Source organism: Drosophila yakuba, chromosome 3R (genome assembly GCF_016746365.2).
Source record: "Drosophila yakuba strain Tai18E2 chromosome 3R, Prin_Dyak_Tai18E2_2.1, whole genome shotgun sequence".
NCBI classification, from domain to species: Eukaryota; Metazoa; Arthropoda; class Insecta; order Diptera; family Drosophilidae; genus Drosophila; species Drosophila yakuba.
In genome coordinates this window covers 10,215,948-10,228,045 of record NC_052530.2, presented here as the reverse complement: position 1 = coordinate 10,228,045, position 12,098 = coordinate 10,215,948, and the positions used below count along the sequence as shown (strand labels likewise).

At 43.1% G+C, this 12,098-nt stretch overlaps 4 protein-coding genes across 5 annotated transcripts; 2 read left to right on the top strand and 2 right to left on the bottom strand.

Moving 5' to 3' along the window:
- Window positions 1-306: 306 nt before the first annotated feature.
- Window positions 307-5,333, bottom strand: LOC6536230. 2 transcript variants are annotated; one of them, XM_039375389.2, is made up of 8 exons: window positions 5,095-5,333; window positions 4,784-5,027; window positions 3,121-4,452; window positions 1,642-3,019; window positions 930-1,565; window positions 709-851; window positions 538-646; window positions 307-474 (listed from the first exon to the last, which is right to left on the bottom strand). In XM_039375389.2, coding segments are annotated over exons 1-8 (3,909 nt in total). In that variant the 5' UTR covers window positions 5,097-5,333; the 3' UTR covers window positions 307-409. The 2 variants fall into 2 exon arrangements, with proteins under 2 accessions (XP_039231323.1, XP_002096821.1); XM_002096785.4 differs by having other exon boundaries at window positions 308-474; window positions 4,514-5,027; window positions 5,095-5,329.
- A 324-nt stretch (window positions 5,334-5,657) lies between these two features.
- LOC6536229 (protein KRTCAP2 homolog) lies at window positions 5,658-6,318 on the bottom strand. Its single transcript, XM_002096784.4, has 2 exons — window positions 6,227-6,318; window positions 5,658-6,170 (listed from the first exon to the last, which is right to left on the bottom strand). The coding sequence occupies exons 1-2, from the start codon at window positions 6,228-6,230 to the stop codon at window positions 5,749-5,751; spliced, it is 426 nt and encodes a 141-aa protein (XP_002096820.2). The 5' UTR covers window positions 6,231-6,318; the 3' UTR covers window positions 5,658-5,748.
- Window positions 6,319-6,591: 273 nt separating this feature from the next.
- On the top strand, window positions 6,592-7,268 carry LOC6536228 (28S ribosomal protein S18a, mitochondrial). The gene is made up of 2 exons (XM_002096783.4): window positions 6,592-6,780; window positions 6,865-7,268. Exons 1-2 carry the CDS (start codon window positions 6,684-6,686, stop codon window positions 7,233-7,235), a joined length of 468 nt encoding a protein of 155 aa, XP_002096819.1. The 5' UTR covers window positions 6,592-6,683; the 3' UTR covers window positions 7,236-7,268.
- Window positions 7,269-7,386: 118 nt separating this feature from the next.
- LOC6536227 (pachytene checkpoint protein 2 homolog) lies at window positions 7,387-9,052 on the top strand. Its single transcript, XM_002096782.3, has 3 exons — window positions 7,387-7,545; window positions 7,600-7,963; window positions 8,080-9,052. Exons 1-3 carry the CDS (start codon window positions 7,484-7,486, stop codon window positions 8,917-8,919), a joined length of 1,266 nt encoding a protein of 421 aa, XP_002096818.1. The 5' UTR covers window positions 7,387-7,483; the 3' UTR covers window positions 8,920-9,052.
- The last annotated feature ends 3,046 nt before the right edge of the window (window positions 9,053-12,098 follow it).

The window sequence follows — 12,098 nt, the reverse complement described above, 5'->3', positions numbered from 1 at the left end:
TGGTTTTTTTTGTAAAATTGCCATACAAAGCAGGCGTGCAGATTGTTTCGAAAGTTGCCTGCTTGTTTGTTCTTTATGGCGTTGTTTCGCCTGTTTGCCATTTCGCTTTTGAAGTCTCCAATGACATCCACATCACGGCGAGCAACTTGTCAATTTCAAAGAAAATGGAAATTAAATGAACTTGAAATTCTAAGCAGCTTGTGCTGAAAAAACAAACTGCATGCCCACTCGCGAAGACAGTGCGTAGGTCTATCACCTTTGCTACTAAAAATACATGAAAACACAAAGTCGTTTTTATATAAACACCATATATTTTAACAAAACAACACTATTACTTTTATTTTCTGTGATGAAAACCAAAAAAATATTATTCGGCTCAATACTTAGTGTACAAATTACAAATCAATTATTAAGTGCGTATACACATCAGCACACTGACTTTATCTATCGCGTTTTGAATACTATATCTAGTGCCTGAAAAAGAAAAGAAAAATACAAATATAAATCAATAAAAATGTAAATTTAGTTATATCTTACCTGTATCTATCTCGATCATGTCACCAACGCGTAGACCTGCTTGAACTTCTTCTTCATCGCCCATAGCTACGGTCTGCACGTTAAATTCGCCAAATTGCACAAGGAGTTTCTAAAAACAGAATTGGTTTTAAGTATTAAGTAGAATAAGAAGGAAACACGTTTATTACTTACAAGAGGATGGACTTTGGCTAGTTTCATCTTACGCTTCTGGTAGGGTTTGAATCGCATATAACCCAGCATTGCTTTCTCCTTCGTATTATAAAAAGCGTAATCGATACCATCTACCTGACAGAAAATCAATTCGTTTGCAGGAGCTGGCAAGGAGAAAGAGCAATTGATAAATTAATAAATACATGCCATAATTGTAAAATTTCTGTGGTTTTCGGACTTACAGACACTCGCGTTTTCATCCGACATACTTGCACTGGGTGGTGCCTCTCCAACGCCTCGCAGCCAATGCATCAGTTGAGACGAGGCTTCCTCCTGCTCGTCTCTCAGGGGAGTTGAGAATACCACGGGATCTGGCGCAACACCCGCACTGGGAGCCTGCTTGCAAGAAACGTCGGGCTTTTCTTGATCACTTCGAAGTGGACGAACCGGAGATACCATTGGCTCTGGCTCTGACTCCGGCTCAGGCTCCGTGTCAGTTTGTACAACTACAACTCCCTTCTTTGATCGTCCCCTTTTCTTGGGAACTTTCTCCGGCTCCGGTGGCAGTGCAGTTTCTTCCCATGTCAAGGTACTTACGCCAAGCGTTTCGGAATGCGGTTTTGCCACCGGTAGCTTTTCAGAAATTCTTGGGGTACTGCTGCACAGTGGCCCCCGGTTGTTTGGTAAGGTCTTTTGCACGGTTGACTTTGGCTTTGTGTCACTGGCTTTCTTAGTCTTACTCGGATTTCCCTTTTTCGCCTTTAAGTTTGTTTTGTTAGGAATCTGTGCACGCATAAAGCCAAACTGGTTAGGATCCATGGTGTGACACCAGCTCATTTGAAGAGGAACTTGACCCCGCTTTGATCGACGAATACCGGCTGAAGAAACATAAAATAATAATACAATAAATATTTTGCATTTTAATAAAGCACCTAATACAAAAAATATACTTACTTGTACTTAGTTCCTCTTCCTGCACCGGAATTTTGGCCAATTTCAATCTGTCTACCTCAGACTTACATTTTTTCGATTTCGCTCGTGGAGCTGGGGCCAATGGTTTCTTGAACACCACATCCGTGCTTGACGCATCGTGGAGCAGACCCTTTGGCATATTTTGACTGCGCTGCAAAACCTCCAACGCCGCTCTACTTGTGCTGGGCACATCGTCGGACAGAATTGTGGAACTGGGGGATGGATTTCTACTGGGAATATCATCTGGCATTTGATTGGTCGGCGGAGTGGGTGTGTTTACGCGAAGGGATTCCATAACATCTGATTTCTCTATTATTTCCTCCCATCTATTGCCAGGAGATACGGATTTTTCTTTATCAACTGCGGCCTGACGGGAATTCGAGAGGTTCTGGGACTTGGATGAACGATTGGCTAACTGATCACTTCCTTTGCTTTCGGATGCGTTCTGGTGATTACTGTTCTGTTTGTTGGATGACAAATTACAATCTGTATGGTTTTCTTCAATACATTCTAATGTATGTGATACCATATTATCCTTATCGCTCTTTCTTCTAGTCTCATTTTTATTTTGAGATTCATTGCTCTTGTACCCTTTTCCGTATTCTTCATCGCAAGTAGGCGCAACAATAGGTTCCTTATTGGACTTTTGTACTTTTTGTTTGGAGTGCTTGATCTTTTTTCCACTTCTCCTTAAAATTTTTGGTTGATCATGGTCACTATCGTCATACTCTGGAGTCTCTGGGGGTTCACAATGTTCTACTGTGTCATTTGTATTTACGTCAACAGGATTGCTATTTTTATTTGACGTCCTTGGGCGCTCATCGATTCGATCCTCTTTTTCCACATATTCAATAGGCGGTGGTAACAGTTCGTTTTCCATCGCCTTTCGTCCCTTCGGAGTGGATTGTGGCTTGGCTCTGCTACGCGATCTGCTTGGTCGCTTATCGTGTTCATCCTGTTCCTGGCCCCCTTCGCACTCCAGTGGAGGTGAATCCAGGTAATTTTTATTGCTGTTTGGTCCATTTGTGCTTCCGTCCCTTGTATTTATAACGTACTCAGGCGGCGGAGGAGCAATATCGATCGTATCCCTATTTAAACTATCATGGAAATCAGGAGGGGCTGCCATTACGACATTATCGAAATCAAATTTGCCTGAGCACCGCAGATTCTGTGAATAGCGCAGAGAAGCTGGAGGTGGCGGAACAATTTGGATGCTTCTGCTAAGTCTTGGCAGTTTTACCGGCGATGACGAACTGTCCGAGTCCCCTTTTGTGTAAAGACTACGTTTTCCGTCCCTTGATGATTTGCGTTGACTTTTTAAAGTCTGCGAGAGACCCAAATAGTTTATCAGTTCGGTTGTCTGCAAACAGAATAAAGAAAAGTTCTCTCTTTATCATTTATGGCAAATTAAGGACCTTAAAAGTTTTTGTTATAAACTGATGTTCCTATGCGATAACTTACCATAGGAATATCACGGCGCTTACATCGTGGTCGCCCTCGTCCCTGCGATCGATCACTGCTTTTAGTTTGAAGACTCCGTGTTTTGCGCGGTACCGGCAAATACTCCCCATCCGAATCATCGGAGGACGGTTGTATTGGCAAACCTTCCGCCTCATCCATCAGATTTCTACGTAGCAGCTCCCTCTGAATCTCTTCTTCTAGGATAAGCTTCTCTGAACGACGGTTCCTGTGCCCATTTAAAGGATATATCTCGTTCAACGAGTTGCGCTTGCGCAAATCCAAAATCTCGTAGTTGCTCATGCGGGTTAGCTCGTAGGCGAACTGCTCGCCATTAATGGGTGCACTTGGGGCCTTATTCAGCGGTATAGCAGTCTTTCGCGGCTTAGACTTTTTGGCATTGACCGATTGATGAAGGTTAAGCAAGCGCATAGAACTCTCCTGAGACTCGATAGTAACTCGGGCCCGATTGTTGCTGCGCAAGCGTCGCTGGCGGGTTGTGTTCCCACCTGAAGGAGCTAGATTTAATGGCACAGTGCTGGGTTGTTCGTCGCTTTCGTCGTCGGTCATTATGGCATCCATATTTTCTTCAACCCTCGGAGGTTGTGGAATGGATTTCTGGGGAGAGACAGCGGCGGATCGCCCAGAAGACGCAATCGGTGGTGAAGAAGTCGCCGCAACTGGCGATGTCGGAATAGATTTCATAGGGGTAGAATCTCTCCTTACACTACGATTCGAATTGGATGTGTTTATCACCACAATTGGACTGCTGGCGTTCCGCGACAGGGTCTGCACCAACTCACCCAGATCCTGCGGCTGGGTTTCCGGCACTACGAACTCCAGTTGTGGTTGTGATTGCCAGGCAGGCTCGTGGCTTGGTCGTTGTGGCGTGTCGGGTACCATTATCTCATGATTGAACCGCTTTACCTTTACCACTGGCTGTTTGCTGGGTGTATTAAAGCTATGTGATGGGGAAAGCAGCAGCTGGCCTGGAGCTGGGCCCTTTTCCATTGTGTAGGTACGTCGTAAGCCCGCAGAAGATGGTGATGACGGAGAAGTGGGACACGAGTACGGTGCCCTACCAGAATAGTCCAGCTGCAGTACATTCTTGTAAAAAGAATTCTGCCCCTCTCTGCAGATTTGTTCAATTTCAGTGGCAAGAATGGAGTTCCTGGCAGGTGACTTCTGCAGCGGGTTTTCTGGCTCTGCTTTTTCTGATAGTTTCTTAGGTTTTTCCGCTGGTTTGACAGATTCTTCTTTTGTTATATTTTTTAATGTTTTCTTAACATCCTCTTTTGGTTTCTCTGCGCAAGGTGTGCTGCTTATTTCTGGCAACTAAAAGAGAAACGTTGAAAGCATAAGGGTTAATTATTGCTGGAATATGTGCTAAACTTACGAAGTTTACAGGACTTGACATGCTGCGGGTCAAATTTACGGCCTCTTCGAACTCTGGTAGGAGTTGGCGTCCACAGCTCCTGGATCGCCGGCGTATGGCATGTCGGCGTAGTTTATCAGATCCCGGTACATTTCCACTGCGCCGCAAGGAACGTCGATGATTTGGCGACAAAGTAGGCGAACGACGCGGAGGGGCATTCTCATTGGATGCCTGGTCCACCGGCGGCTCATTGAATTTCTCGGTGGCTGTATTGGTATTGGTTGCACTAACCTTTTCCCCCAGGGGCTGTATTTCTGCTGCCTTGAACTTGGCTTTGGGTTGAGACTTCTTGATCAGTGGAACCTCGAAATCAAGGTCAAAGTCAAGTTTGAAGTTTCCAAAGAGGTTGTCATTCTGTGCCGGCTTATTCTCGGCAAGCTTGCGCATCATAAAGGCGGCGAAGCGCTCCTTGTCCTTCACCGGCTGGCTGAGGATGTCGTCCAGCTCCAGAGTGTCGTTGTTCTGGGGCTTCGACCTAAAAAACAATTGGGTGTACTTGGATTTGCAGTGTTTTCTTCCTTGTACTCGTTTTGGCAACTTACATCTTGGCAGTAATAACTTAACTATTAGTTTCTGACCGGTGTTATATTCACTACTTAATTAAACCTAACTTATTTCGCCGAAATTTCACAAAATTTTAAACTACAAAAAAGACGCGACGCTATTCAAGTGGCGTTGCCAGAAACCTCTGAAGACGCGCCCAGGTACAGTGTTGCCAGAGTGCGCGTATAGTACCATATCAAAAAAGTGCCACATATAAATAACATACTGTGCAATGCCCTAATGCATGATATGTTTAAAACGTAATAGAAGTTTTTATTACAAACGTTTGAATGAAAATATTGTCGAAGGCCTCAACTATTTGCCAACTTCCATTAAATGCTGCATTTCTCTACTGAAATATACTAAAAGCGTTAAACGCCGATTGGTCACACTATATCCACAATTCTTGTTGACAAAACAAATTCAAAATGTTTGTAGCAAACTAACCCGATTTTTAAGATATTAAACCAGTCAAATTAACTTTAAAAAAACTAAAAGCAGTTCATTCTCACTAGTATTCATAAGGCGGACCAGTAATTGTGTCTTTAATAAGGCCAATTGGTTTAAATTTCATTGTATGGGTTTGTTATTTATTAAAGATCAATATAGGTATTCGAATGTTGTGTTTAGCAAGTAAGGACCAGGCGAAAGGTTCACTTGAACTTCTTACCGCCCTTCCTCGTCGCAGGAGCATCCACGGCGGGCACTTGAACAGAGTAATACTTCGTGGAAATCCTGTTGAGGAAGTAGAGCCCTACCAGGGAAAAGAGGACACTGGTGGTGGCGCAGACGCGATGCACGATTCCCGCGGCAGCCACCGTGAGGGACAGACAGAATAGGATCTCCGGCAGCAGCTTGGCCTGGAAGTCCTGGCCGAAGACGACCATTTCCGCATTGGAGATACACGTAAGGCTCAGAATGAACACCCAGGAGAAGAGGTATCCGCCCAAAAGAACTCTCAGCTGCGAGTCGTTGAACCATTCCGAGCAGAAACGCAGTGTGCCAAACAGAACGATGCTCAGGAGGCCCGAGATGATGGAGGACACCAGAGTGCTCTTGCTGCTCATCGAGACGGCTGCAAATGTTCGGAGTTGGGTTTTTGTTGGCCGTAATTTTCTTGCATTTCCTTACACATATTTATTTTTCTACCAGCCGGCGTCTTTGTTATACGTGTAGCGATAATTTTTGTTGATTTTTATAATCATCGAACTATCGAAAGCGATTATTGCTCATAATAGGGATATTCCCTGATGTAACAACTAGAACAACTGTTTTTGCAGACTTCGTTACAAGTTTCAGTCATTATTAAATATTAAGTAAAAAAAAGTAATACATATCTACGATAATTATAATTAAAATATAGCTCATATAGAATTTCTTACGTTTTAACTTGAAATTTGGGCGTACCATAAAAATAAATAACGGGTATCGTTATATTAAGAGTGACATCGATACTCCTCCTCGAAAGTACATATTTTAAGTCATTTGATATGGCAACGCTGCGACTTTCGTGGTGACTGGCTAGCATAGTAATAACATTGTATTTGTGCACAATTTTAATAAATTGTAAATAAAAAACGCCTTTAATATGTCCGCCCTGCTGCAATTGGCCACCAGGACAGTCCGAAGCTCCATGGTGCAGGTGCGTGGCGTGGCCACCACAACGCCAAGGCCAATAAAAGAAAGTGAGTTCCAGAGACCTCTGAGATGTGTTTCATAACCCCTCTAATAAGTGTACATTTCCATAATTAAATAATAATAATTTCCAGTTCAGGAGAAGCAAGAGAACAGTGTAAAGATCTTCGAGGGCGTTAATGTGGAATCGCCGCGTGCTAACCTGATGCTCAAATCCGCCTGCCAAACCAAGTTTTGCCCGGAATGCACTTTGGGTCTGGACATCAAGCACACGGATGTGCTTATCCTGTCGCAGTATGTCCGTTCCGACGGCTGCATGTTGCCCAGAAGGATCACCGGATTGTGCCACCGACAGCAGAAGAAGATGGGCACTCTAGTGACCATGGCCCAGAAGGCAGGACTGATGCCCAATCTGGCACCCGAGTGGAGCAAAAGGGATCCCAAGAAGCGCTTTGGATGGCGCAAGTTTAACAAGTACTTCCTGGAGTCCACAATTAAATACTAGAGTTAAATACAATAAATGTTATAGAAAAAATTATTGAGATGCTATTTGATTTTACTTTGTCTAGCAAACACGACGGCAATATCAGAAAACAAATTTTTAAATCGAATATTACGATACTTGTGCTTAATTTTTTGCATAGGTTTAGGATGCTGTATTTTTTCCTCGTCCAGTTTGGTCACACTACGCTGGCGTCGCTTTTTATAATTTCTTTGTTTCCCGCGACTTTTTAAAGCTTCTCCGGCATTAAAATGAGTTTTTTGAGCAACAGCGACACGATACATGTGGAAGTTTGCCTGCGAGGTAATGATGCGTGAGTATCATCTATCGTCAGATAGGAATTTCAATTAATTATCTCTATTTTCAGTCGCCCGAATGCACTTCGATCCAATATTGAGAGTGCCCTAAAGGGCTATTTTCAGACGGCAATAAACTTGCCCCGAAATGTGGCATTCCAGCCGGATCTCACGCATGAGCACACAGAACTTGTGTGCTCCGTTCTCCTGGAGCGTGACAATGGCGAGGCACAGCCTCTGAAGCCCGCCGAGACCAAATATCGCTTCCATTTCTATACCACTAAGCCGGAGGAAGCGCAACTTGGCCTCTTTTCAAACGAAGAAGGATCAGATGGCATCGATAGCGTCGTGGCGGCCAGTCATGCGCTCCTACCGTCCGCTCAGTTTGTGGGTCTGTGGGAGAACCTCATCTACGAGCCAGGACTCAAGGAGAAGGTGAGAGGGGGAAATGCAATAAGCATGCCTCTTATAGCGTTTTACTTGCTGTAGTTATTATAGGGGCAATCGTGTTCTATTGTCTTGGCTAAATTCAAAGAAACTTTTCCTTGCAGCTCCTGAAGTTTGCCCTTTCGGCACTGATGTTCTCTCAACACCGTGTGGACACGAATGTGATCGCCTGTAACCGACTGATACTGCTCCACGGACCACCTGGAACAGGAAAGACGAGCCTCTGCAAGGCCCTCGCCCAGAAATTGGCTATCCGTACCCAAGGGAGCTATGCTTACACCCACCTGGTGGAGATTAACAGCCACAGCCTGTTCTCAAAGTGGTTCTCAGAGAGCGGCAAGCTGGTGGCGCGACTGTTTTACAAGATTACAGAGCTAGTGTCAGATCAGAACAACCTGGTTTGCGTGCTGATTGACGAGGTTGAGTCGCTGGCCTACGCCAGGAGTGCCATGTCTAGTAATGAACCAAGAGACGCCATGCGGGTAGTGAACGCTGTGCTCACCCAGCTGGATGCCATTAAGAGCTGTCCCAATGTACTGATCCTGGCCACATCTAACCTGGCTCAAAGCATTGACCTGGCCTTTGTGGACCGCGCTGATATCCGATTGTTCATTGGGTTTCCCGGCATTCTCGCTATCCGAGAAATATACAAGAGCATGCTGGCTGAACTAATGTCGGCGGGTGTTCTGCAACGCGAGGTTCTGGAGGCGGAGGACGCCGAGGAGGGTTTGCTGTCCCAATTGGCAGAGCGCAGCATTGGGTTAAGTGGCCGCACATTGCGGAAGCTGCCTCTTTTGGCCCATGCCCAGTACACCAGCAGCGACTTGTTCGAGTTGGATCAGAAGATCAGTCTATCGGACTTTCTGGACGCCATGCTGGAGGCTTTGGAGAAGCATTTGGGCGAGCAACGCCTGCTGAAACTGGAGTCCATGGAGGAGCTATAAAACAAGAGCGAAACACAGACTGAAAAAATGAATTTACTAAACCCACTCTATGTTCATCAAATGCGATACTTTGTAAACTTCAATTTGCTGCTATGAAAAACAATCCGGTGCAGAGGCACGGGTCCAATCCCCATTCTGTTTGCTGCCTCGTTTCATTTGCACACGACACAGAGATTTTCCCATTTCTTTATCCGGCTTTTGATGTGAAAATCAAGCGTGAAATCTTGTTATTTGCTTGCTAGCCCCTACATCTACTATCCTTACACCACCCACATCGATATGCACGGACATCGGACCCTACGCAATCTCAGCACTTCTGCCTCGCCTGTCCTTCACACTGGAGTGCATGAGTACTCTCAAGTCCGGCACACAACGAAGCTATCGGATGCTGCTGCCCAGCTGCTGAAGGATGGGGTAAGTTTGGGGGGACACCCAACTATTGCAGGACCAAGTGACGACTAATCAAATTTTTTGACGATTTGATTCTGTGTTGATGCTGCCTGTTGATCCGTATCATCCATTTGGAAGCCACTCAGTCAATCGCAGTCGTTGCATTAGCTGAGTCCCATAATATTGTAATATGTACGGTGGAGTGGTAGACCAACACACAGATTTGCCAGATTGCGTTTCTCTATCAACTACTAATGATAAGGATAAATAATAGCTTGGAAGAGGTGTGGTTGGAAAAGTAGTGTTAACCAAATAAAATGGCATTGTTAGTTTGAAAAAATGGTTGCTTGCAATTATTTTAATATTTAATTGTATATTTATTGAAATATTAAAGCTGAAAGTGGGCGCAGTTTTTTCTGCATTTACTCACTCTTTAAAGGTGTGTTGTTGAGCGGGGTGACTTTAATTAAATCAGGACAAATACCCATCCTTATTTGTTCATTGAAACGGCAAAACAGAGAGTGGTTACGGGGGACAGGTGGTGGCAATAAACCAGAAGACAGTAAAAATAGACGGGGGAAAAGGCGCCATCGAATTATGTGAACGGATAGCTGCAGGGCTAATAAAATGTAGATGTGTGCTCGGGAATGGGAAAGTGCGATAAACCCGATTCCTGTTGATGAAAATGTGTGATTCCACCCATTGTCCTCCTGCCAGGACATATAAAATATACGTGGTTTATTAGTCACACGGCTACGAACTCGTATCAGCATCTAAATGGCAAGCAGTTAAAGGAACCTGAAAAGCAATATTTTCTATTTCTATAATGATGAAAGTTCTCTGTATATCTTTTATTTTCAGAGAGTTTCAATCTTTGATAGTTTTCCCTTATTTATCCTAAAAGAGAGTCCATGACATCGGTACGGTTGTTGATTCCAACATTTAATGGTAAAACGCGTTGTTTGCCTGGGTGTTGCAACTTTTACTTATTGTTTAACTTATTATTTGGGCAGGAAGGACTACGAATTCAGATATGAATATAATTTGAATATGGCATTCAGGTTCCATTTTCTCTATGCAGTAAAGATGGGTAAATAGGCATCTAAAAGCATTACAATTCCACACCGCAGGATATTAACAGCCCAACAATATTGCAGATTTTAAAGTAAAGTTAGTTACGAATTATATGCCTATTCGAAGGAATTGAAAAATACAAACCTATTAAGAAGTGAAACATTTCAAAATGTTTGTATCTGAAATGAAAAAACAAAATGCAGTGTCTCGAAAATTGGTTAACTATGCAGTACGAGCAGGTTCTGAGTAAACTTCGAAATAAATGTGTAATATTTTTCGGTCGATTGGAATGCCTGAAAGTTGGATCCTGGATCCTGGATCCCCTCCGGAAGTTCCTTCCCTGCACAATCATGCGATTGCATGGAGAATTGAACCATTGATGGTTACGTTTATTTATGTTTTCCTTGCTCTGTGTGTATTTGTGTGTTTGCATGTGGATGGTGTGTGTGTGTGTGTGTGTGGGAAGCCTGTAAGCAGCATTTTGCAATTGCATTTCAGCAATATGGAAAATTCCCATTGTTATCCAATGCGACTGCTGTCGATATTGTTGTTCCTCCTGTTTTTCTTTCTTGGGAGCAATTGTTTCTTGTTTATTGTTTGGATTTGTAAGCTTACCGTTTTGCGGCGTTAAGAAATTTAAATTTCCACCCAAGCAACACAACAATAAATGCTTTAATTTTGGCTCGAGTTTTCCCCAGCAATTGGAAAACTGAAAAACAGATGCATCTGCTATTTACATTTGCACAAAATACCTGAGCTTACATTTGGACCCAGTATGTTTGATTGTTGTAAGTATGGATTAATATTTCATTGGGGAGAAAATTGCTGTTTGCAAGGCAATTAATTTTTGGGCAACATGTTTGTAATGCAAAGAAAATATGGGCTTCCTGACCAACAGGAAAATTATCACAAGTAACATTTCCAATTTGTAAGGTGAGTAATTACCTTAATTTAAGGAACTTAATTTAAGTTGGTAATCGTTTAATGCGTATAGCTATAAATTAGAAAGTGTAACTCATTCAGGGGTTTTAAGAACTAAAACTGTGTAATTTGTGCTATACAATTATCCCATTTTGTATTGCTTAAATTTGGCTGTTCATAACAGCTTTATTCCGCCAAAGTTCGATGCAGTTTAGATTTAATTTAAATTTTTGTGGTGGGCTCTGGCGCCAGACAATATCGATATTGCGAAGCAATATTCCATTCCTCTTTTGCCCACAAAGTGCAGCCGTTGCAAAAATATTCGCGGGCTAAGGAAACCCGAAATTGTTTAGTTACTGAAAAAGGGTCGTTAATTATGTATCTTTGGCCAAGAAATTTCTCTGCCAACTTTTGGCCAACAAAAAATAATAGGAAAATATGGCGAAAAGCTCGCGCCAGCCGCAAAATTTTCAAAAAGGAATAACAACAAAGTCGTCTTAAATTAAATTTCCCCCGCCACCAAAACGCGGTTTCAATATTTTCAAAGTTCACATTTTTACAAAAACTTGTAGGAGGAGGGAGTTTGAAAATGGATTGTAAACAGAATCGACTTTCTCAGCCCACAAAAAGTACGTAAGTTCAGTATTAGATGCTCGGTTTCTTTTGATCCTTGACAACCATCGTCAACAAAACGTAGTCAATCCAAGTCATATGTAGTGTAACCAGCACGTGAAGAATGTTCCCAAAACGTTACAATTTCAACATTTAAATCAGAAACTATAAAACTTAATGCC